This window comes from Ceratina calcarata, unplaced genomic scaffold (assembly GCF_001652005.2).
Source record: "Ceratina calcarata isolate Rehan_Ccalc_2016 unplaced genomic scaffold, ASM165200v1 scaffold54, whole genome shotgun sequence".
In the NCBI taxonomy this organism is placed as follows: Eukaryota; Metazoa; Arthropoda; class Insecta; order Hymenoptera; family Apidae; genus Ceratina; species Ceratina calcarata.
This window is the reverse complement of record NW_017176565.1, coordinates 596651-620771: the sequence shown is the minus strand read 5'-3', so window position 1 is coordinate 620771 and position 24121 is coordinate 596651. Positions and strand designations below refer to the sequence as shown.

Below are 24121 nucleotides of genomic sequence, written 5' to 3'. Positions count from 1 at the left end.
AAATTTTCAATTTTTCCGAGATGTTTCTAAAATACATAAACTTTTGGGATTGACTGTGTAGCCAATACATCCTTAAAGTAAAATTGGACGCTTGAAAATACTGCGTCGAGTTAATTTTCGCTTGCCCGTGATCCGTCCCATTTTTCACAGGTCAAAATTAGCCCATCGTGAATTTTCAGTCGATAGAGATATTTTTCTCAATTCTCACCGGTTAAAATTAACCGATCACTCCCGGCGTTCCGCTTGTTAAATTATTCTCATCGGTTCTCCGCATATTTTTACATACAGCTCCGAACTTGTTTTTATAAAAAGAATTCTCGGTGCCAAGTCCACCGATGACTGCTTCTATTAAACGTCCACTTTGAACAATGTTTTCACTGCTGTCCAATCAATTTTCCTCGGTTTTGATCCTGCCGCGCGGTTGCCATCGCTCGGGACAGGCTTTCTGACGAAAAGTTAGGCAATCCGACGACTTTCTCTCTCCCTTTATCGCGAATACATTGCATCGCGCAATTACAGCCGCAGTTTTAGCAATAGCATCGTTCAAGATTTTAATAAACGTGTCAAGAAACATCTGGGATTCGTCTTCTTTCATTTTTCATCAACCATGAATGCACAAGCCTTGCATTATTGTGCACATTATCACATATGTTTGACGAAGCTTATTGAATCAATGCAGTCTTACATTTTAACGAATCCCAATTCATTTCTATAACGTTTTTTAATGTATACGATGACGATACGCAATTGTAGTGTCCAATATTTATACGACACGAGGATACAAGTGGATACGCATCTGTAAACGATCTTAAAACGACGCAGGGTCATTTAATCGATGGGGACAATCCAAGTTTCCCGTTTCTATAAACTTCGACGTGACCGCCGTCCACGCGACGGCGATATTGCCGAGCGAAAAAAAGGGGAACACGGCCTGCAATACGAAGTTGCGGAAAAACTTTTTCCGCGAGTGAGACACGGGCATCGAGGAAAAGTTTTTAACAATAGAATAAAACGGTCGCGATACATCGTCCGAACGTTTTCTTGAAAGTCCATCGCCGTCCACGAGTGCAAGTTCGTCGAAATGTCATGAATTACCGCTGGTAATAAGCGTTTTCCCTCCGCGTAGAAAAGAGAGAAACCGGATTGAAGGGTAGACAAGAAAGGGAAGAGCGTTAATAACATACGCGCGATAGTGATACGGAGGAACGTATTGTATGTTAAGTGTCGCACAAATTGTACGCTGAGTCCCGTGACCTGAAAGGGACGTGAAATTCCTGCTCGGCTATTTTATTTTCTACTCGGACAACCCGATTAAAGTAACGGGAGCAAACTTTTAATACGGTATTATATAAAATAATGTCCGGTGTAATGCGAAAATCTACCAACTTTAAATGAAACGTGGATGTATTTACGAGTGAACGAGTTTTATTAAGCAGAAATAGCTGGTATTAATTAATTACGACGAAGGTTGGATCGGGGAAACGTGAAATATTTTAGTAACGCGAGATTTTTCATATTTTAAAAGAAAATCTGTAATTTATGGATTACTCTGGAATATATTTCACAGTCAAGGGATATAATTATTCTTTACTGTGTATGTATATACGTTAGGTGCAAAAGCTAGTTGAACTCAGACTTTTCAGCGGCTGAACACGCAAACGATTGTGTCACGCGTACACGTAAGGTGCGAATATCACAACAACGTGTGGTGAGGAACAAGTTTAAAATGTTGCCGCGGTGGGGAAAAAGAATTCTCAACCGTGGGAATCGGTTGGACTTTATTATTCTTCTTTTTTCAATGCAATTCGAACTATTCTATTTATTAATTAATTATTGACGCTAGCGAAACATATTTTAAACAGAAGCTATAGGCACTGACGTCCTCTACAAGAAAGATACTATGAATGTTTCTTCTAATTGCAATATTTAACGAGTTAAGTATGATTAACCGGCATTTTATGGGTACTGACAAAATCCGACCTTCCCATCGCCGAAATAGCAAACTTTTGGCAAAAAATTTCGTTTTTTCTCAAATACGCTTAAACCGCTGGACCTACGAGAAAATTGCATACGACTCTTTTTGTAGCTGACTAAAGCTACAATTTCTATATGAAATTGTATCCCTTGATAAAATCTTGAAAAAATTTTTTTCCTCAAAATATCGAAAAATGCTTCGTTGTGCAATCTGCGAGAAGGTCGTATACAATTTTCTTCTATCTCGAATACTTCAGAACTAATCGATTAATAATTTCGTTTATCGCCAATTACTCTTTAACGAGTGGAGTTAGAAGGACATTGCATACGACCTTTCTTGTATCTGACAACCACAACTACAACTTTTATCGAAAGCATATCTAGCAAGGTTGCAAAAACTTTTTGCAATTAACATTTTCCTTGATTTCTTGCAAGACACCACGTACACGTAGGCAGTGCCTTATGTATGATATACGGCCTCGACCACGTACATAGCTATATATTTAAAGCCCGCATGACCACCACGGATAGCAAAAATTTATTTCATCCGTTTGCTGCGTCGGCCATTGACAAGTCCCAGCGAGAACCGCAAACGCGCACCGTACCGTTTTACACACCATAAAAATTCATGAGTTCGTTAATTCACGACGCGATAGCTTTCAACGCGCTGCGTCACATCGGGTAACGTCCGACCGAACGTATTTTTTGTTTTTTTAAAAAATCGAGATCATTCAATCGAAAAATCTACGCCGTGTACCTAACTTTTACCTAAAATCTTGAAAATCTTATGTAAGTTTTCCATTGAGACTCAATGGACAGACGTCTTCATATTTATTTGCCGCGTTGCAAATGTTTATAAGCAGCAGTTTCGAGATTTTAATCGTTTTTGATAACAAGAGCAGTGGCAGTGACGTGGAGAACGATGGGACTACAATGAAATAGTATTTATAGGATCCAAATTGAATCAGGCCACCGTTGAATCGGAGCTGTTTAAATATAATACCACGGGAAAGCGGGCTCGATCTTTTTAACGCCGCTTTCAGACGCATTCGATCGATCACGATCAATTTCGTCCTTTGTTTAAATTTCATTCCTCCCGATTCAATACGGAAATTATTTCCAGTCACTTAGCTCGGGCTCCCGTTGTTTCACCCTATTTCAATGGGGATTTAAAATAAGTGGAGGTTTCTTTTGCACTCTGGCTATCGAAATAGGAGAAACTTTGTAGCCTTAGCGTTCGGAGACGTTGGAACTATTTTCAGAATTAACGTATTCAAGTATGATATTCTTCAGACTTGATCGAAATAAAACAAAATTCAGTAATTTTAACTTTCTTACTAATCATCACACGTTAGCAAAGTTCTATCAAAAGATTAAAAATTGAAATTCAAATTGAGATTTACTTTTCAAAAGTGCATATTTTTGCACATTAAATACATTCTTTATATTTTGTGCACAACTAATTTTTTGTATAAATGCACAAAATTGAATCATGAAACTATTCGTAGACAGCAGTTCCCACGAAAATAAATTTTCTCAAATACCATAAATATCTGTTTTGTACACTCGGTACATGGAGGATAAAGCCGTGTAACGCACAAGCTACGTCCGACTGTCGGTGACAATACTGAATATTGCTTTCCCCTGACAAACTGCTAGAATGGACAATTTGCAACAGGAGTCATTAGGGCAACCGTAAATCAAGCTCCAAAATGATAGTATTACACCACATGAACCACTGCTTACGTAAACGCGAAACCAGCCCAATTCTTCTGCAAAGCCCAATTAAAATAAAACAGTTTACTAGATAGCAAATCAAATGTTGCAAATTATCAATAATATTCTCTAACACAATTGCAATATGTTTATTATAAATATCCCTGAGATACAAATTATTTCCAATCAAACTATCCCATTTTTAATTTAATCCAAAATAGTAGACAAAATATGATAGATAATTTTCGAACAGAAAATCGAAACTAGGCGTTCATTAACACATTTTATTAAATAGATTAACCGTACGCAATCAAGAAGATACGAATGAACATTTCTCGTCTGTATTCCATATTTTCTATGCCACGTGCATGTTTTCCCATACTCGATTGAAATTCAACGTTACACGAGTTTAGAAACTGAAATTGATAGAAACCACATTTGCTCCTTCGGATGTTACTTATGGTTTCCAAAGGTTGAAACTTGCTTCGTATTCCGCAGCTCAAGTTCAAGTGAATCCCGAAGTTCGTTTCCCACGCTACCACCCGCTATTAAATTTAATTCACCGTACTCGATTCTCCTAAACTTATGGTACATCATTATTTAATAAACCTGATCCACTTCGCGTATTCATAACGCACAGCCTCTAGACGGATAATAATAATATTCCCAGAAGAGAAGAAACATAGCTAAACTACTTGGATAGTTATTTTATGCCCGTACATATATTATTGAAGTTATTGCGCTTCGATGAATACTCCTGCTAAAAATATCTCCATCGTTCATTGTCAAAAATAAAGCATCATGATTTACGAGGGTAGTTAGAAATACAAATAGAAAATGCTTAGCTCTGATATTAAAACAATAAATATTATTAAATATTGTTAACAATCCTTAGTTCGGTTGATTGTTATACTCGTAAATTGAAGAGCTTGGCATCCTGCCAAAAAATCTAATCTAAATCAAACATCAAGGAAGTAGCGGCGGTAGAGAAAACATCATAAACAATTCGAGTTGTACAAGCATATTTATAACATGAATTTTGAAATAAACTATGAAACCATTCCTTCTGTTTACAACGTGTTAACATTTAATTCTAATTAAGTCTGCTCCTTTGTTGCCTTTCTCTTTTTTTCTTTATATTCTATATTTTATCAACGGACGAAGATCGGACAATGGTTACGTAATTTAGCTGCGGGACGATCCCTCTTGCTCATCCATTCCGTTTTATGGAATTCTGTTTTGATTTATGAATTTATTACGGGTCTACGAGGCACGAGACAAGACGATCGTTATGCAAATGAATAAGTAATCGACGAAATATGGTATCCTCGCAGCATGCCGTAGATAGTGCGTAAACGCTTGAAGGAAAATCGTAGAAGAATCGCAACTCATCTCGGATATAACGTATCTTTGATCCGCAATAACAGCAGCTAACAGCAACAATCTTCGAGGACAAAACTTTTATCTATAATTTGCAGATAAACGTGGTCTGACATGCCCGACAGGAAGCTACCTACGCGTTCCTTTTTATCGTCTGAATCAAGAGACGGCTTTATGGCGAGATCCTGCGCAACGGGAATTCGATAAAGACCAGCGTGTTTTTCTTTTCTTTATTTTCAACGAACTTCGCCTTTATGAAGTCTGCTTCCAATAATAAAAGTTCGCTCAATCCCCGATTCCGCCGAGCATGAAAAGTTCGAAAGCAATTTTTTAATTACATTCTCTAACGTCAGTCTTGTGTGTTACAAAGAAGAATAGTTATAGTTTTGTATTCTTTAATGTCCATTTCGAATCTCGAATCCGAGTTTCTTCATTACCTATGCATAGTATAATATACCGTGAATTGGAGTAAAAACACAATGGCAGAGCATTGAAATTTCAGGTCACTAGATATTACATTAAACACTGTACAAAATTTTACAAATTTTGCGATACTATTAAAAAAGTTGTTACATCTTCAATTCTTATGTCGAATGACAGAATTTTGTAATTTTGTATAATTCTTAATACATGATTTAAAAATACTTTAAAGTTGAAATACTGTCAATTTCGAGGATATTATTTAAGATATACAATAAGAAGTAAGAATTATAGGACACGTGACAATGTAGGCAGTTGCAAGTCACGTACAGCTTAATAAAAAATACTAAAACTGTGTATTAGAATATTAGAAATGTGCGTTAAAAATTCCTTATGACTGAGAAAAACAGGTCGAACAATTTTATAAACCTTACTCCTCTGTAATTATTATTTTTTCTAAAAGTTCATTGTTTCAAATATTAGAGACACAGCTTTTTATTACTTTTGGCGGAAATGTTACAGCTCATACGACCTTAAGGCCATTGTGCAATCTTTTATAATAGGAAATATGAAAGCAGGAAACTATCAGGAATTTTTCAAACGTCGCGTGACAATGGGCAAAATCGTATAGACCTGTATCACGGGATTTTATTCGACGCCATTAATTTTGACCCCGTAACGGAAGAACAAAAGCGCAGTGTCGTAACCCGTTAAAAATTCGTGATTGAACGCAACAATGCTATCGCGAAATTTCATCGAAATCGATGGACGGTTATAAAAGTGCGGATTCCGATTGGCCGACACGAGAAGGCTCCATTAAGCTCGAGAAGACAAAGTGGAAGAATCCGTGCCGTGTACTTGGCTCGTTATAATGTAATTAAGCGCGCGTTTCACTTTCACTCGCAAGTTCGAACTCCGTTATAGCAACTTTGTGAACTACGTAGCATAAAAGGTGCACAAGCGCGGCTAATTAAGAGGCTCGATGCTCTCTCGTGTCTTTCTTTCGGTGTATTACACGTTCGAGGGTTCTATAATTCAATCCCGGTCGCGATCGGAATTTTCTATTGTTTCAGTCAATCCCTGCTGACCCGTTTTTGTCGGAATCGTGTAGATGGAACCGTTGAGAATTTTTCTCATCCCTGTTTCAGCCGAGCACAATGAAAGACAAAAGTGGAAGTTTTTTATTTCAACCAAGAAAGTGGAATCCCTTTGTAGTACAATATTCATAATGTACTCTTCTCATTTTGTTAATTAATACTTTTAATATCCTTCATACAATTTTTCGTAGAAGATAAATTCTATGTTTATTAAGCTAATAAATGGAGCTACTATCTACGTACATTTTTCCGGAAAACAGAAATTATCATGAAAGTTTATACGGCTCGGTACGTTTAATTAAAGTTCTTTATCCTTTATTCTAAATTTCTGCAACTTCAATTAATGCTACACGCAGCGCTTTCGATCTAGGCGTGTTTTAATTTGACAAACACGATATTTTACGATCGAGTAAGTTTCCAGGAATTAATTACGCAATATAAAGAACCCATTAAGCCGACAGCGGCTGTAATAATAAATATTAATACACTGTTGGGTCAGAGACAGTTAGGTATGTGCTAAACAGTAAAGGGAAAGGACGTGTCGAGAGTGATCAATACCTGCATGATTAGAATTTAAATAAATCATCCTTCCAGCGAATTACTTCTAAAGATGTATCATAGTAATCTCTAAATCCGTCGATGTTTATCATAAATCAATTGTTCGCGTTCGTAAAACAGGATATTATAATCTCTCCATCAAATGTAATAATTTTAAATGAGATTTTCAGACACAAACGTAATTACGAGACATGGATTTTTCATGATGCTTAAAACCCTACGAGAATTATTTGAACGTGTTTCTCCGTATAGACATAATCCGTATTTTCGCATGATACACGCATTTTTTATTGTATTTTCTACACGTCAAACTTTTTCGCAAATGCATAAGACCGTTGGCTTAGTAATATGTTAATAAAATGTCAGGAGCGATTTGAACGCGATATTTGCTAGTGGAACTGTGAAATACGCGAGCTCCGTAGCAGAGCAGCGACGGAGATGATTTCGGAGCTTCCCCTCGAGCACATCAGCACGACACATATCGATCGACACGGCGAATTTACGGCCTCTGCTCGTATCTAGCAACGATTCGATGCGGGTGTTAAATGTTAATGGCCATAGTCTGACGCAGTTTCGTGAACGGCGACGATTTCATTTCGACCGATTCTACGATACCACACACCGGGAAAATCCGACTTTAACCGCAGCACAAAATAATCATCATCGTGTCTCAACAAATATTGTTCGTCTATAATATAAAACCGAAACAATAATAATTGTGTGTAAATGCGTTACACGGAATTGCATGAAATAGCAAATCTGCGTTTGCTTTTCATATAAAGAACGCAAGTGAATGAATGGAACAGATGAGACACGAACATATGAGATCTGCAGGAATAATTATCATAAATTACTACTTCGAGTAAAAAATAACCAGCGTGAAGCTGTGAACTTCTACGACAGAGATTTGTATACAATGGCGAAATTACAGGATTTTAGAACGATGGATGACGACCGAAGATCTATGAATCTTCTTAAAAATCTGAGAAAGATCTAAAACAGTGGTCTTGCGGCTGAGACAAGCGACCCACGCAGTAGCCGCATTTGCGTTTTCGTAAACGTACGAAAAATTGCGACACAAGTAGAAATTACATTGCACAAGACCTCGCGTCGCCTATAGGCTCGCAATCGGACAATGCCGTTTGCTTGAAACATTCTGCTTTAATTAACGTCGTGCTTGCGCCCACGTCGAAGATAATCGACGGGAAACGAAACGAAAAGAAGAAAAATTCGAGCCGTACATTTTACGAGTCGCTGGCGTTGTAAAGGGCTCCCTTTATTCCTATACCTCCTTTTTGCTTTCCGGGCATGCTTATCTCGTACTTAATGCCACGATGTAATCTTTACTTCGCCTTCCCCTTCACTTTTGTTTATCAGACGTAGTTTTCATTTTACAGCGCAGAGTATCAGTCGATCAGGAATTTATTACTAATTTTTCTTGTACGTATACCACTTGGGGAGCAGCTTATTTCTATCTTTATAATAATATTTTCTACAGAGTAAACTGTTATCGAATATAAGAATTTATTTCAGTCTCCAGATAGCAAGTTTTAAAAGCAGTGCGACGCACCTATTAAAGAAAGTTATTTCCTGATGGTTGGAATTTAAAATACACGTATCACTCTCAAGGCCAGATCTCTGCATGCAATTGGCAAATTTCGTGACAGAACGATACACCAATGTGTTATTAGTGTATCACGATGGTCCCCTTATGTAATGCAAAGAGCGGATAACGTGGTTCCTTTTTATTATAAACCGGCTAATGCGTACACGCGTGGTCATCGATTAAGCTCGCATAGCTTCGCAGAAAAATGCAAATTTTTCCGGTTCCTTGAAGAATTCTCTTCGAAAGACACGTTGGCTACGAACAGGTCGAAATTCGAGAAAGATGTACCTGAGAGAGATAGCGGTCCGAGCGGAGGGGAAAGGGACCAGTGATCGATTGAAAATTATATTAATATTCGCCCCTCCGTTCGTTCGTTCGTTCGTTCCCTTCTTCCTACGACGGCGTACCGAAAATTATTCGTCGTGACAGGAACACCGTTATGTACAGAATGCTTCAAAAGTTGGTTTAGCAACACGCGAGGTCTGCCTCTCTCTGAAGACTTGACTTTGATGAGAAATTAATATAGACAGTGTCTATATTTTTAAAAACGATGATAATTGTGAATAATGGAAGTGAAATGTTTTATCAAATCTCTGATTGATTATATAAGTGTCAGTCACGTTGATCCAACTGATAACGTGTAACCAGTACATTGATACAAAATCGAGAGTTTAGTATGTCGAATGATACGTATATGTGTCTGAAGTTAAAATCTGCTCGACGTCATTAAATTCTCGCTGTGATCAAGTGAAATCAGCAATGCCTTTACGGGCAACGTTAATGAAAATGACTCATTATTTGGACGTCTTTTCTTAATAACAATGTAAGCTCGTGGACGAGATATGTAAATTGTTTCAATGCAAATACGTGAAAACACGAAATTATTCTTTATTTTTAGTTACAGAGAAATAGTGCAATAATACAGCAATGCGCACGCGTGTTTTTATCTCCTTCCACAAGAACAGAATTCCTGTATTTGTCAAACTTGATGAACCTCGTTGTTGGGAATAATTACTGAGATAAATAATATTTTCGAAGTACGTGAATATGTTTGCTAGACGCTTTATTGTTCATCGATGTTTCTAAAATAGTCTTTCTCAGCATTTTGCCCGTATTAATTCAAGCATATGAGATTCATTTACTGTAATTATTACTTTTATTAAACCCATTATTCGTACACGACATGTGCACGTTGATCTTATTCTTATAAGTCGGTAAAAAAATCGAACCAGGTGGAAGTTCGTAAATTTGCAATGCAGATTAAATGGATAATAACGTGTGATTTAAATTACAAATTTGATTTATACTCAAATGCAACGTTGCAATGTTGCTATTCTATGCTTAATTCATCCCACTTTAATAAATGTCTACTTTCGCTAGTACCGTCACGCTTTGATACAAGAAGGCAAAGCGTTATGAGAATTTGACTCGAAATATATTCAAAAACCAAGAATCAAGAACAACATGAATTATTAAATTCTATCAGAATCATGATATACGTGACAAGATCTTCTTTACTCGATCATATCAATAACTATAACATCGTAAGTTGTAAATATGATGTCGCAGATGATATTTCTATCTTGAAATCTGCTTATCACACATCGTACGATGATGATGTACTTCCGTAAACAGTTCAAAGGCAATTCCTAGCAGGAACCAAGACAAGAACACGAAGAAGAGGACGAAACCAACGAGTTTATCTCGAGTTGAATAAATAGAAATTTAATAAAACAACGGAAAGATGTTCCTCGGTTCTTTTACGATCATAAAGTACTCCTCCCCGAGGGATGGTGTAAGTCACGAAACACGAGTCATCGTCGAACTACTTCCGTTTGCGGAACAAAAGCCGCTTTACGAGAAGACTTACGACATGCAGAGCACGTAACCGGCAACAGCCGTCGGCAGCCATCCCCCGTTTCATGGCCGAGAAATCTTGGAGATCATGAAAATTTACTTCTTTTTTCCACTCCGAAGCCGTGTAATCGGGGGGGCCATCAGACCGGAAGTGACGAAGTTTTACAAGGAAATCGCAGCACCGCAATTTGAAACGTGTTCGGCAAACTCGAAAGACGAGTTTGTTACAGAGAAAGATTTTTACGACCATCTCCTGAGTCTCGAACCCCTCGTTCGAACGTTAATGCTACTAGACATCCCTTAAAATTAACAACCCCTTCCGAGCGATTAAACAGAAGGTCGTTCTTGCATACGATAATTGCAACAACGGTGGGCCACGCGAGAAGCAACAAGCGCGTATCCAACGCGGTCCGTCGGTCGCCGACGGTCAGGAACATGGGCAGCCTCAAGTCGCTACCATGAACTCGAAATTCATCGACGGAACTTACATCGGAAACCACTGACTTCTTATCGGGCACGTTTCCACGCACACGTCCACGGACATGTGCGGTGATACACAGAAGGGACAAACATGACACTCTATACATATGCATGTGCATACATTTACGATAAAACACGATGCATGTACACAACAAACAATCGCTCACGACGGAATGTTGTTGCTCGGGAGCAACAACGGCAGCATGACATGCTTGCTAGGGGTATCTTTCGACCGACGATCGGTCAAAACAAAATCTAACGACGATGTAGACGAGACGCTGGCACACAGGACGATCGGGCGACGGAGTTCGTGTCGTGATGCGAATTCCGTCGGACGGCGTAGGGGTTTAGGACGAGAGAAAGACGTGGAACAAGCGACGGAAAGAGACAAGCGAAGGGAAGGAAGACGAGCTCGGGTGGACGAAGAGGAGCACTCTTGGTAGCAAGGCAAGCGCTTACCTCTTGGTGGCGTCGAGCAACGCGCCCTGGAAGCACTTGGCACCGTGGACAAAGGACACGACGACGATGTCCGGTAGCGCGGACTCGACGGTCACGAGGATCTTGTCGCCCCTGGCGAGCGTGAACGCGGACAGGGCCACCGTGTCCGCCGCCATCTTGGCTCGTTAGAATTATTGCTCCTCGCTGTGTCGAGACCCGTCGTCTCTCTCTCAGCGGATGACGTGAGGAGCGGCTGGGGCTGCCTCACTCTCCTCCGTGTGTACGGAGGCCATGGGCTCCACGAGGCATGTTAGGGGTGGGGGAGACAGGAGGGCAGTCTGGCTGCTTGCTTGCTCGCTCGTTCGCTCGCTTGCTTTCCTAGCAGCCACCACTGCATTTCACATCCGTGCACAGCTGGCTAGCTTGCGGCTTCCTACGCATGCGTTTCAAACGACTCCCACCCCGTCGGACCAACGGTATGCCACGATATCAGTAGACCCTGGGTATTACGTGGGAAATTTTATCTATTGTTTCATGTCACTTTCTTCTCTGGATAATTATGTTATAAAGATGTTAACTTGTTCCAAACTCATTTCTTCCTAACCAGAATATTATGTACAAACGGTCTTATGTTTTTCGTTGAATCGAATGAAAGGAATTATAATGATTATTGTAAATACTTTGACTGATAATGATAAATAAAATGGTATTCGACAAGTATAATATTGTAGTGGAGTTCATAGATCTCTTCAAAGAAATCGTTCCTCCTAGAAGACAAACGTACATGATAATAATCTACATAATCTAGATAACTTCTAATCCATTTCGTTTTGATTATTTTATTGTAATATAGTATTTGAGAATGTACAAAAAGAAATTTAGAAAGGGAGAATGAAACGTATTGTCACAATTACACGTCACTGGGCGGATTTATTTCAGGTCTGTAAATAATCTTCATGGCGCCCTTTCCTTATGGTGAACAGGCTGTACAGAAAGGGTAGTATAAAAACCGAAATCTTTTTCGCTTGCAACATCTATCGCTGTTTGCTCGAATGCATTTCGTTATTCTAGTCCAGCCAGCAGGAGTTCAGCCAATTCATTGTTTTTCGTATAGCAGTCTCTCGTACATTCCAGTCTAGATACAGTACTATGGCACATGTGTACTACATATGTGTCCGTATGTACGTAGATATTTTTCGATAGCATTCTTTCTCCAAAGCACGATGAAGCATGAAAGAATGAACCACTATTCTTTGTGGGAATATATTCCATGCTTGATATATACCAGCAGAAGTAAATTCGATGAATGCTATTACTTTGATACAAAAACATATCGTGCCATGTATCATAGCATTATCGATTGAAGCAGAAGAGATGGAGATAAAAAACATATTCTCAATAGTAATCGAAATGCATCTCTATCCGATGAGATTTATTAATTCTATTAATGGCATCTACACCGGAAGTAGGTGGAGAAACGGAGCAGAGCAAGTGAAGATCTAAAACCCAGCAAATTCACCTAAGAGACACCGAAATTCATCGTACAATCTATATGTATACGCATATTACGAAATGATTCCTAACAGTTTTAGCTAGAATATGATTGAAGCAAAACAAAGGAGGTCGAGGTCTACTTTTCGCTACCACGCGAAAGTACAATTTAACCAGTAGTACATTAATTTTTGTAATAACGACGTAAACTGAAGAAAGAACACCCAATAAAAATTTGGAATTGTCGCATTAACTTTTCGTGCACTGGTCACGTTACAGTCGCCGAGACAAAAACGGACCAATGCACAGGGAAAGAGAGACAAGACACGAAGGGAGAGAAATACAGAGGAGGATAGAAAGTAGATGACAAGCAGGGACGAGCGCAACGCGTTCAGTAAAGAAAATCACACCACGAACGTTTCAGGAATTCCGCAGGAGTGCCCGTGAACTTGATTTTGTTCACTGACCCTCGACCGTTGTTTAAAGTTTAAACTTTCTCTGATCGATACATCTCGTTTTAACGGAGGGACCTGCTGTTTCATATTGAACACACAGAAAACAAAGGAACTCCTTATAGAACGTGAGGAACGGTCCGTCAGTGGCAAGTTTTAATTGTTAGAAAAACTACGGTCGAAAGCTCAATGAAACAACTTCCTTAAGCTTTATCTGCATCGTCCAATATTTTATCGCTGCTGTTTGGTAAACAATTTGAATAACAGCGTAATAGGTACACGAAGTCCATTTTACTCGCCTACATACACTACATACGTATGTACGTACGCGTATATGTTTTCGACATTAGCTCTCTACCATTGTCAATATTATTGCGCAACTCGGAATATTGCGCGTTCCCTATTGAGCGTTTAGGTTCGAAGTGTTCTTCAAACCGACACGAAATTGGGAAAACGTTATATACTATCCTAGCCCCTGGTCTCGTTTTTGCGAGGATTGTCGTACTTGTACAGTTGTCTGTACGAAGATACGAGAGAAAGGTAGTATCTGTTATTATGTACAACCCAGGTACAAAGTTATACCGTACGTACATATGTATGTATATGGTTTCGAGCCAATCGGAAATCTTTGATGTTGTACGTACGCGTTATTACAGTTGCGGATTTGTGTTAATTGAATATTCACTCAATATACATAGACAATTCCTTGCGGATGACACTACTTCAGGTAATGAACTCTATGACCTTAGGTCTGAGACCTTTCCATTAGGTCATCTTTAAACTTTAGTGACATGCATCAGTTGTAACAGCAGTAAAATTTAAAAAATACAAATATTCACGAATACTTTTATACATTATGTAAGACGTATAAATTAATGAAGAGTTTCTGAAAGCATCACTCTGGTTAATTTGTACTGACGTAAATATTCATGAATATGTAATTATCATGTCGGCACAGAATTATGGAAATGTTGTAAAAGAAATTGCAAGTTCGAACGACATGTCGCTACAAAAAACCATTTGCATTTACGATGCGCGGTGCATGCATGAATCCATTTTGAAATTTGCGTATCTTTTTTACATAAGAGTCACGCATTTAAATTGTACATGAAATACGATCAGCTCGAGTGTTACATAGCACTTTGAAACATTTCGTTTTGTATTTATATCGATGGAAGTCATGCAAATTATTACTGTTGTAAAAAATGGAGAAGGCAGTTTCGGTAAAAGTGACCTTAAAGAAATTAACAAATATTTCATACGTCATGTTCATAGCATCTTATCTGTTATTGTATAGTATTTATCATGTCGTTATTAAATGATTTATAACTGTCGTATCAATTAATATATACTTCAATGTAATAATTTTATCGAAGCAAAAACATCAATTACTCTTTACTTTTAACTTTGTTCAGAACAATCTTTATGTTATATCGTAATGTTAAAACGCTACTTACATACAACGATTCCATGAGAAAGAGAGAGATGATCAAGACGCATGATAATAACAAGAATAAAGTAATCGACTTCGTGGGTGGGGTAAATCGCAGGGGTGTATCATGGTAGCTGGCGCTAGCGTAAGGCACTGGATCAGCTGGCTTGCGCGGTGTTACAGTGGGAACAGCAGAACGGAGCAGGTTCTCTTTGGAAAGTGACAGAAGAATTTCACGGGTAAGCGAATTAAAAAATAATGCTTGCTGCGAATAATGGGATTGCGTAATATACGGTCGTGCACATGTAGTTTGACGTAGCGGCAGGCGAGATGAAAAGTACGGTCGAAACCGTCGTCGTCTCTGCACTGCTGCGCGGCGTTTCACGAAATTCGCGATGTCGTTTTTTGAATGAAAATATGTCTGGCACTTGAGCACAGAAAATGGGTCATTCGTCGACGTGTAGTTTCTTACAAGAGTGGTCGATATTCGCTTAGGAACCGGGAAAAACCACTGGAACGAAAATCGTTTGACGCAAACACGAAAGTGTGCTACTGTGATGTCACGCCGAGGAGGAGAACAAACGATACGGGAGAGTGTGAAATAAATGTAGACACACATGCGAAAACTATAATCGATGCACGTTTTGTGCGGTCTTCCCTTTAGGTTATGCCGCGTTTCGCGAAATTCGCAAGCGCGGGTTCCATGAGCATTACCATACGCACATGCTCGATCAGACTTCGCCAACCGGCACTGGCTGACTCACGTGTATCATAACGATATCGATCGCTGGATCAGATTCAGCGTCGCTCGTTAATTTTGTATTATAATTTATGAGGGCTGCGTAAGGCTTTAACAGTCTTACTTGGAAGTCAAACTGCACTTCGATATAAATAGTGTAAAAAATCGATACGTAACGTCTCGCCAGTTACAGTGAAGCAATCGTTAAGATCGTTAGAATCGTTAACAATTACAAAACAAGTTTGGCAATCTCGGTGCTGCATCGATTAAATAAAGTACGTCTTTTATTCTTGCGTTTCCGTTTACCTAAAAATTAAACTTCGATGTAAACAAGTGATTTCGCCCGATCGTAATAGGTCTTTCCTTGTTTTTTCAATTGAAAGCAATAAGGGTAGACATAGAATCGTGAGTCAGAAAGCCAATCTTCTGGGTCGGGTCTAATTAGTGCAAATAACAGTTATGTAACAAGATAAAAAGTGTTCTTGTCAACGCGATAACTGCATCGTGTAAAATATCGTACTTGTCATTTTTGTATACGTATACTATTTGGTACATGTATATTTTTAATTGTTATAAACTATCCTTGGACCTCGCTTACTTTTATAGATATGACCGTTAATGAACGTCATCAGTTCCTTCCTTACCATTCCTATCCATCCTCTTGACATCAGCGAATTTACCGGTAAAGATTCAATCGACAATCTTTTTTGCCCGTAATCATTGAAGATCGAGAAAATAGTAACCCTCGAAGATGGAGGAGGAAAGACTAGACATCAACAAACCCCTGTGGGATCTGAGTACCTTTATAGGAAGATGGAAACATTTTGCTTGGGTGACTGACTTTCGTACTTGCATCGTCCCTGATTCCCAGTTACTCGAAGCGAAGAAACTATTGGAGGATTATAAGTAAGTACCCGGAGGAACGACTTGAGCATATGCAGCCCAATTTGAGGAATGTGTTACGTAAATATCGTACATCCGAAAATAATTTGCCTACCAAGCGAAAAAAATTAAAATACTATACGGACAATGGCCGGTATTCAGAGTCGTTACTTATTCTTAAGACCGTCTTAAACATTTGCTATCTCTGTCTATCCCATGTTTCCAGTCCTTGTCTTGCAAAGGAAACAGGGGCTTAAGCAAATGCTTAAGGCGATCTTAAATATAAGTAACGACTCTGAATACCGACCATTATTTTTAATATGTATCGGAAGCTCTAGTACACGTAGTCAAGTTCGTTGAACTCAAAAAGAGGAGTGAAAAGATCGAGAATTATCTATGTTATTAATAATTTATGTTGTAATCGCAATCATTGTATCGATTTGAATAAAAATGTTTGACGACTTGAAGCGTTTTTTAAACAGATCTTTTAATCAACTGATCGTAATCTGGAATTTTGCTCAAAATTGAAATCTCTATTCTCCATGTTAAATTTTTTAAGAATATAGTTATAATAAATCACAAATAAAATATTTATTAAAATTATATATAATATAAATTTTTTTCCGACGTCGTGATTTCGTACGTAAATACCTATCCCACACGTCCTTCCTTCTTTTTTACTTCTACGAAAAATCAATAGTCTGTTTATCTCTTAGACTTGGGAAAGAGCCAGCTGGTACAACCCGAGAGCAAATCATCTATGCTAAGAAGCTTTACGAGTCGGCCTTTCATCCCGACACCGGTGACCTGCAGAATGTCTTTGGCAGAATGTCCTTCCAAGTACCGGGCGGGATGGCTATCACCGGTGCCATGCTTCAATTCTACAGGTAATCGAATCCTTCCAACTTTTTACTTTTATTACATATTTCTTTGGTCTACGTCACGTGCTGTTACCAAGAACGACACGCTTGGTATGCAAAGCATTCCAAGTTCTAAAGTTCATCTCACTGGGAGTTCATTCTGAATGCGATTAACACTCCGAACTCTGAGACATTTTAATTTATACTTACAAATCGTGAACTGTTGATTTTGCAAGAAATACATATCGCTGCCCGTTGAATAATTATTGAAATATTAAAAAAAATAAAAAAATAGTCGTATGTGTTAGGAAAGAACATTTATTGTTATAGAACAACCACTGCCGTGGTATTTTGGCAATGGATGAATCAGTCATTCAATGCATTTGTCAACTATACAAACCGAAACGCTAACAGTCCCGTCACACTAAATCAATTAGGGATAGCTTATTTAAATGCCACCTCATCAGCTATGTTAACGGCAATAGGATGCAAAGCATTCTGGGCCAGAAGCGCAAACCCACTCATAATGGTAATATAATATTTTTAAATGATCAGAGTTAAATCCGTTATTAGCAGTAGTTGTTTTCAATTAATAAGATATGAAAATATTATTATTTAGCGTTACGTGCCGTTCGCTGCCGTGGCAGCTGCGAACTGCGTAAACATACCCTTAATGCGGCTGAACGAAATCACTAACGGCATAGACATTAACGATGAAAATGGCAATAAGTTAACAAAGTCAAAGGTACGGTAACAAAAGTCCTTTGATGGGTGATGCGCGATAAAGTTTTATCAACACGGACGAACCAAAAAAAAGATACTCATATCATTTTAGCTTGCGGCAGTTAAAGGTATCAGCCAAGTAGTTATCTCGAGAATCATTATGTGCGCACCTGGCATGCGTAAGTAAATGTCGAATAAAGTATGAGACCCGAAGTCGATCATGTAATAAAATAAAAATTAATCTGGTTTAGTGATCTTACCACCTATAATGGAAAGACTGGAAAAATACGCTTGGATGCAAAAGATCAAGCCGTTACATGCACCAATACAAGTTTTATTCGTAGGCTGTTTGTACGTATATTTAAACTTTCGTCCATATATGTATAACGAATAAGAGTAAATTTATATGAATAAAAATATTCCAGCTTAACGCTTATGGTCCCCACGGCGTGCGCGTTATTCCCGCAGAAATGGTAAGCTTATACTCGTACATATTATCAGTACTGTTTATCATTTCAATTGTTATGAAAATTATGATGTTCCAATCGTTGAGAAATATTCCTACCGAATTGTGATATTATTTTAACAGCTCAATAAAATCGAGTTCGTTAGAACGCTGGGAACCGGAGAATTACGAGATTTTAAAGGAAAATTGTAAAACCGGAGAATTACCTACGTACTTATATTTCAACAAAGGTTTATAATCATGGGAATTACTACGATGAAACCCGAAGGTGCTTTTTTATTATCCAGTATGAAATAGAAACTAATAATGGAATTGAACGAATTTCCACGTACGATATGTCGTCAAGGTACTCTTAGTCGATTCAGAGGGTGAAGAATTAATTCCGATGAGAAGAATGAATTGCGGCTGCATTTTTAATTTTTATTATGTACAGCAACATATTTTAATCATAAGTGTCAGTATAAACATGTATGTCATGGCATTTTAATACTCATTATTCTATTCCCAAAAACGGCATCCGTCTCTTACAATAGAAATAACGATACAGCCATTAACAAGTAAATATGATGGCAATAACTAAACTTGTCTAATACGATCAATTATCTTACTTTAATTTAATTAGCTATATTTGTTAATATTGTACCATGATCTGGCTGCGTTAGATTACATCGCTAACCCAGGGACTGAATTTCTCATACATAAGTTTCGAAACTGTACTTATACAAATAGTTTACAATTGTTTTTTTACTTTTTTAATAGAAAAATGTAAATTTGTTTTTAGAAAAATATAAACATAGAGACAATAAGTACTTAATATAATAGTCGCAATGCCCCTGGGTGAAATTTGCACTCTTAAATCTCAAATGACCGTCAATATCCTATTGTTACTACCTCCCGAAAGTGTTACAAGAAAAATGCTGCCATGTATTTTTTAGTAATGTTACAATAAATATCATGGAAATTAAATTTGAACAAGTTTATTTTATTCATAATGTTCATATCATAATAACGACACAACGTTAATGATCGATCCTGTCGATCGATTTTCATTCCTTAATGGGAGTAACGACGGCGGCAGCGTAGTGGCGAAGACTGGAGACCAGTAATCGCTGCGTACTTTTTCCTTAATGGGAGATTTGGTTACGAATAACAGACGATGAAAAATAGTAAGACGTTTGACAATTCTTTTTAAATACTTTAATTAAACATGACGTCGTTGTATTGATGACGAATATTTAGACTTTCTTATAATTTCTTTTTAAGTTGCGATTTAAAGATCCTTAAGAATTACGCGTAAAATTATATGTTAGGTCGGGTATGTGTCGCTTGATTCTGTTGCGGCATATACCCGATCCGCTCTTGGATTTCACTTTGTGGCACTTTAGTACCCCACACAGGGGGATACAAAGCCTGCTGTCTTTCCTCGCATTCCTTCTGGAGTTGAAGACGCGTTCGCATGCCCTCGTAGTCCCGCAGATCGTCTAGGCGTAAATCGATTCTCGTCGGGCTGCGTCGTATCATGTTACTGGGGAAGAATCCAACAATTTTTTTATTTAGTATAAAAAACTGTTGTTACACACCTATCATTATTTGAGGAACAGTTGCTAACAGAATTTTGAAAAACATACATTTTTGTATCTTTAGTTTTGCAAAACTTCGTTCGAATAATTAAAGAATGTTTCAATTAATAATTAAACAGTCAGGAATTTGAATGATAAAGTATAAAATAAATACAATACCGAAGATCATAAGAAGAGATAGAATATTACAGATGAGAATATCGAATTGAATTTATTTACATCGAAGATTAAAATATATTGCAAGGGACAGCCGAACAATATGAAGACATCCCTGAAGGTACGTTTTCATACAGCGAATAATTCGCTGCGAGTAATGAGCAGCGAGTAAATGCGAGTGTTCGCAACTAACTGAAGTATTCCAACTTTTTGCGACTATTCGCTAGATCGTCATTTTACAAACAAAAATTTTACACACAGTTAATTGCATCACTCGCATTTGCTCCCTTTTTGCTGTCAATTATTCGTTGCATGAAAACGCACCCTGAGCGTTAGGTTAAAATGGCGAATTATAAGGAATAGATAACTGGCCAGTAATAATTTTCAAATAAATATCATTACCCGGAATGCATAGATTACTGAGCCATATTTATTCGCGAGAATGATATTTTTTCCACGATATTTCGGCAAAATCATTTGCAGATTCGCGTGAATTAAAGAATTAGCGTGAAAATGTGGGTACAACAAGGGATTTGGCCGCCGTAAACACGCTTCCGATCGAGTGCTACGATTTTCGTTAATTTTGCCACGGCGGCAAGCACTCCACTTTAGTAAATTGTAAATAATTGTAAATTAAGCACCAGGTAACGAAACGGCAGCACGAAAGGATGCTTTACTTGGAAGATTATGTTGAAAGTACGTAAAAACGAGGCATGCTCTGCTTACCCAGCTTCTCAAGAAAGTTACTAACCTTCCCGAATATACTCCCTCGTGCAAACATCAAAAACTCTTCTCAAAGCGTGTACCTTTGTAGATATTGCGTTATCGCACGCAATCATTTAAATGTTGCTTTTTATTTTACTATCAAATTAAACGCCGCCTATTATGAACGATTATACGACATACCATTCCCTTTAAGTTTTAGGTTAGTTATATGTTTTCTAAATAGACAATAGCTGATTTACTCTTACTAATATATTTTGAAGTTACACTGTAACTTCAAATATTTCTTATGAACAGACTACAGACATTGTAATGATTGTAATGATTAATTAAACGTTGTTTCTCCTTTACTTTATACACCTTTTTATTTTGATTTTGTTTGGTTATGTTCACCTTCTTTTGTGGTTTCAGTGATCGAGCACCTACCACAAGAATTAAGAGACAGGTTTACAGAAATGAGAGAAATGGACTTAGGTGTACAGAGTATGTGCACTATTATGCAACAGACAAGCTTCCGAAACACTTATATGCAAATACAATTTAATACCACTGGTGAACGATCCTGATGTTTCTTTCAAACATTGCAGATTCAATGGACAGTTTAGAAAAAAAAGTTAAAATCTTCTTCGCAAACGCGAAGAAAATGAAACCTAGCGAAAAGGAAGTAGAATACGAAACCATTAGAAGAGAGTATTACAAAACCCTGGAGGATGCGGATGAGAAGGTGCACTTAGCTAATCAGATGTACGACTTAGTAGATAGATATTTAAGGAGATTAGACCAGGAATTGCACAAATTTAAAATGGAGCTAGAAGCGGATAATAAAGGTATCACGGAAATACTAGAGAAGAGATCATTGGAATTAGATCAACCACCTACAAATAGCAGCCAAAAAGAAAATCGGTATAGCTTTACAACGTCCAGTAGGTCGAGAGACAATCACAGTCATTGTACGTATACCTTCGCTACGCGTATGCGATGCGTAAATGATTTGGAATTACATTTTATGTTCTTACAGCACGAGCGGAAAAGAGAAGAGATTCGAACGCATCCTCCACGTCAACAGAAAAACGATTAGCTTTAGAAAAAATTTCTCCAAGTCTTCCTGAATCGCGACCAGCTTCTGCAAATTCAGGACCAATTATCGCTGCTACGAGCGTGCCATCTACTCCTACGGCAATCGCGAATTCCGTCGGCTCCGTAAGTTATAATCTCGGTCATATCGGAGCCGGCGGGAATGCCATAGCAGCTGCAGCATCACAGGCGATCGCCGCGACGCAGCAGATGCAACAGGGCAGACGTACTGCCAGCTTAAAAGCTAGTTACGAAGCCATCAACACTGGGGGTGTACACGCGGCCGAATTTAGTAGAGAATTGGCTGGCGCTGCACAAACCGCTATCGCAGCTATTCAAGAAACAACTAAAAAGCATAAAAAGTATGCATCCATCACAGGCCTGTGCAACCGTGAACCATAAAGGATGGCCTCGTCCTTTCTTTAAAAAATCGTTGCTTATTTTAGAAAAGTAACAACCGCCGTTCCGAGTTCGAGCGTAGTCGCCGCTACTGTTCAACAACCTGTATCACCTCCAGTTATAACTACGAACACACAAGTCGTAGATTCGGATAATCCGGATTGGACTTACGATCCGAACGAACCAAGATATTGCATATGCAACCAAGTATCGTACGGAGATATGGTTGCTTGTGACAATTCAGATGTAAGCAGAACATATTTCTATCGTTATATCTTTGTATTAAAAGATGAACGTCAATATTGATAATAATTAATTTTCCTTTATGATCTCTTATAGTGCCCTTTCGAATGGTTTCATTATCCATGTGTGGGTATCACTGCACCGCCGAAAGGCAAGTGGTACTGTCCCCAATGTACATCTTCTATGAAGAGGCGCGGAGGTCGGAAAAACTGATTGTACTGTAATCAGTGGAAATATAATGAAAAAAAATTGATACTACCTCTTAGGCACTATCCGTCAAGTACCAACTTAGTTAGGAAGCTATTAATTCTGATTTTATATAACTTTTTAAATATGTTTAAAATTTAAGTCGTGATCTTAATCTGGTCTTTGCTCTTGTTCAACGAAACTTGAATTTCTAAAACAGAAGAGAGCAGTTTTTTTTACTGCGTTTCGTAGGCGTTAACGAACGGATCAAATGGTGCAAAAAGTGGGCTTCGAACAAAATTTAGTTTCACCCGAGAACGTTACGAGAGTATCTTTTGATACTTTTTGCACCATTCTTCACCGCGGAAACAGTTAGATAGTTTATACGAATTTACATTTGAAAGATGATCTTTCCCCTCTGGTGATACGTAATACGATTCATCGACTGACACATACGCCAGAGATCGATTTTCGCTACGAATTTTTCGAAATTTACGTTTTTTAGTTCAGATGATATGAGACGAACGTCGAGCAATCTTCGTATATTTATGTCTTCGTGTTAGTTCAGACGCGCTTAGTATCTCGCTGGATTGGCCATTATGCGAGCAATAACGAGTTTTAAGTGTTCTACGCTTTCAGAAGAAACTTGAAGCAAATGAGAAAAAAGTACGACAAGGAGGGAAAGGATAACAAACTCTGAGAATACTACTTTCGAAACGAAGGAATGTAACAACTTGATGTATAAATAAAGCGAACGATGCAGATTTGTCATTTGTGTTATTATCTACGTTTATCTACGCTGAACGTAAAACCCCGATTTAGTAACTCTGTTCAGCATCATAACTGCGATTCGTTAAATCGATAAACTTCGATCTCTTTTATCGTTTTCGGGTCACAGGGTGACCGCGATCTGGTTAACCAGCGATGTACCTAATAGATCAGAAAAAACGCATCCTTCGAAAAAGATGTCATTGAAACGGTTTTGTACTGAAGCAAGGAAGTACGCCTGTCGCCGGTAATTTTTATGAATGACTTCCTCCAAAGAACACTTTATTATTTCAAGTTACATTCGAATCGCCGACGTAGAAATACAAACAAAAGGAAAAAACCAGCGTAATTATGATGCTGATTCATGACTGTTACCGGGAATTTATAATTGTTGTCCTTCTTCATTTCAGAACACATCTGA

The 24121-nt window shown here is 38.1% G+C and overlaps 4 protein-coding genes across 6 annotated transcripts in view; 2 read left to right on the top strand and 2 right to left on the bottom strand.

The window, feature by feature from the left end:
* The window catches only part of LOC108628737 (PWWP domain-containing protein 2B), a 34488-nt gene extending 19736 nt beyond the window's left edge, over positions 1 to 14752 (bottom strand). The window contains exon 1 of the mRNA XM_018030846.2: positions 11548 to 14752. Within this exon, the coding sequence (XP_017886335.1) occupies positions 11548 to 11702 (155 nt within the window). The 5' untranslated portion in view covers positions 11703 to 14752. The remainder of the gene's footprint in view (positions 1 to 11547) is intronic.
* The window catches only part of Sfxn2 (sideroflexin 2), a 63553-nt gene extending 44016 nt beyond the window's left edge, over positions 1 to 19537 (top strand). Inside the window, exons 1-9 of one of the 3 annotated variants that reach the window (XM_018030850.2) lie at positions 15040 to 15140; positions 16367 to 16546; positions 17239 to 17409; positions 17713 to 17911; positions 18002 to 18127; positions 18218 to 18284; positions 18357 to 18456; positions 18531 to 18578; positions 18695 to 19537. In XM_018030850.2, coding sequence (XP_017886339.1) covers positions 16392 to 16546; positions 17239 to 17409; positions 17713 to 17911; positions 18002 to 18127; positions 18218 to 18284; positions 18357 to 18456; positions 18531 to 18578; positions 18695 to 18809 — 981 coding nt within the window. In that variant the 5' untranslated portion in view covers positions 15040 to 15140; positions 16367 to 16391 and the 3' untranslated portion in view covers positions 18810 to 19537. Of the gene's footprint in view, positions 1 to 15039; positions 15141 to 15176; positions 15916 to 16366; positions 16547 to 17238; positions 17410 to 17712; positions 17912 to 18001; positions 18128 to 18217; positions 18285 to 18356; positions 18457 to 18530; positions 18579 to 18694 lie in introns of those variants that run through there. The other 2 variants (XM_018030852.2, XM_018030851.2) reach the window with 2 other exon arrangements.
* LOC108628744 (anaphase-promoting complex subunit CDC26) lies at positions 18971 to 20795 on the bottom strand. Its single transcript, XM_018030861.2, has 2 exons — positions 20710 to 20795; positions 18971 to 20096 (listed from the first exon to the last, which is right to left on the bottom strand). Exons 1-2 carry the CDS (start codon positions 20718 to 20720, stop codon positions 19871 to 19873), a joined length of 237 nt encoding a protein of 78 aa, XP_017886350.1. The 5' UTR covers positions 20721 to 20795; the 3' UTR covers positions 18971 to 19870.
* Positions 20796 to 20914: 119 nt separating this feature from the next.
* On the top strand, positions 20915 to 23703 carry Ing3 (inhibitor of growth family, member 3). The gene is made up of 6 exons (XM_018030848.2): positions 20915 to 21003; positions 21442 to 21513; positions 21618 to 21980; positions 22049 to 22466; positions 22551 to 22749; positions 22843 to 23703. Exons 1-6 carry the CDS (start codon positions 20976 to 20978, stop codon positions 22957 to 22959), a joined length of 1197 nt encoding a protein of 398 aa, XP_017886337.1. The 5' UTR covers positions 20915 to 20975; the 3' UTR covers positions 22960 to 23703.
* Positions 23704 to 24121: the final 418 nt, after the last annotated feature.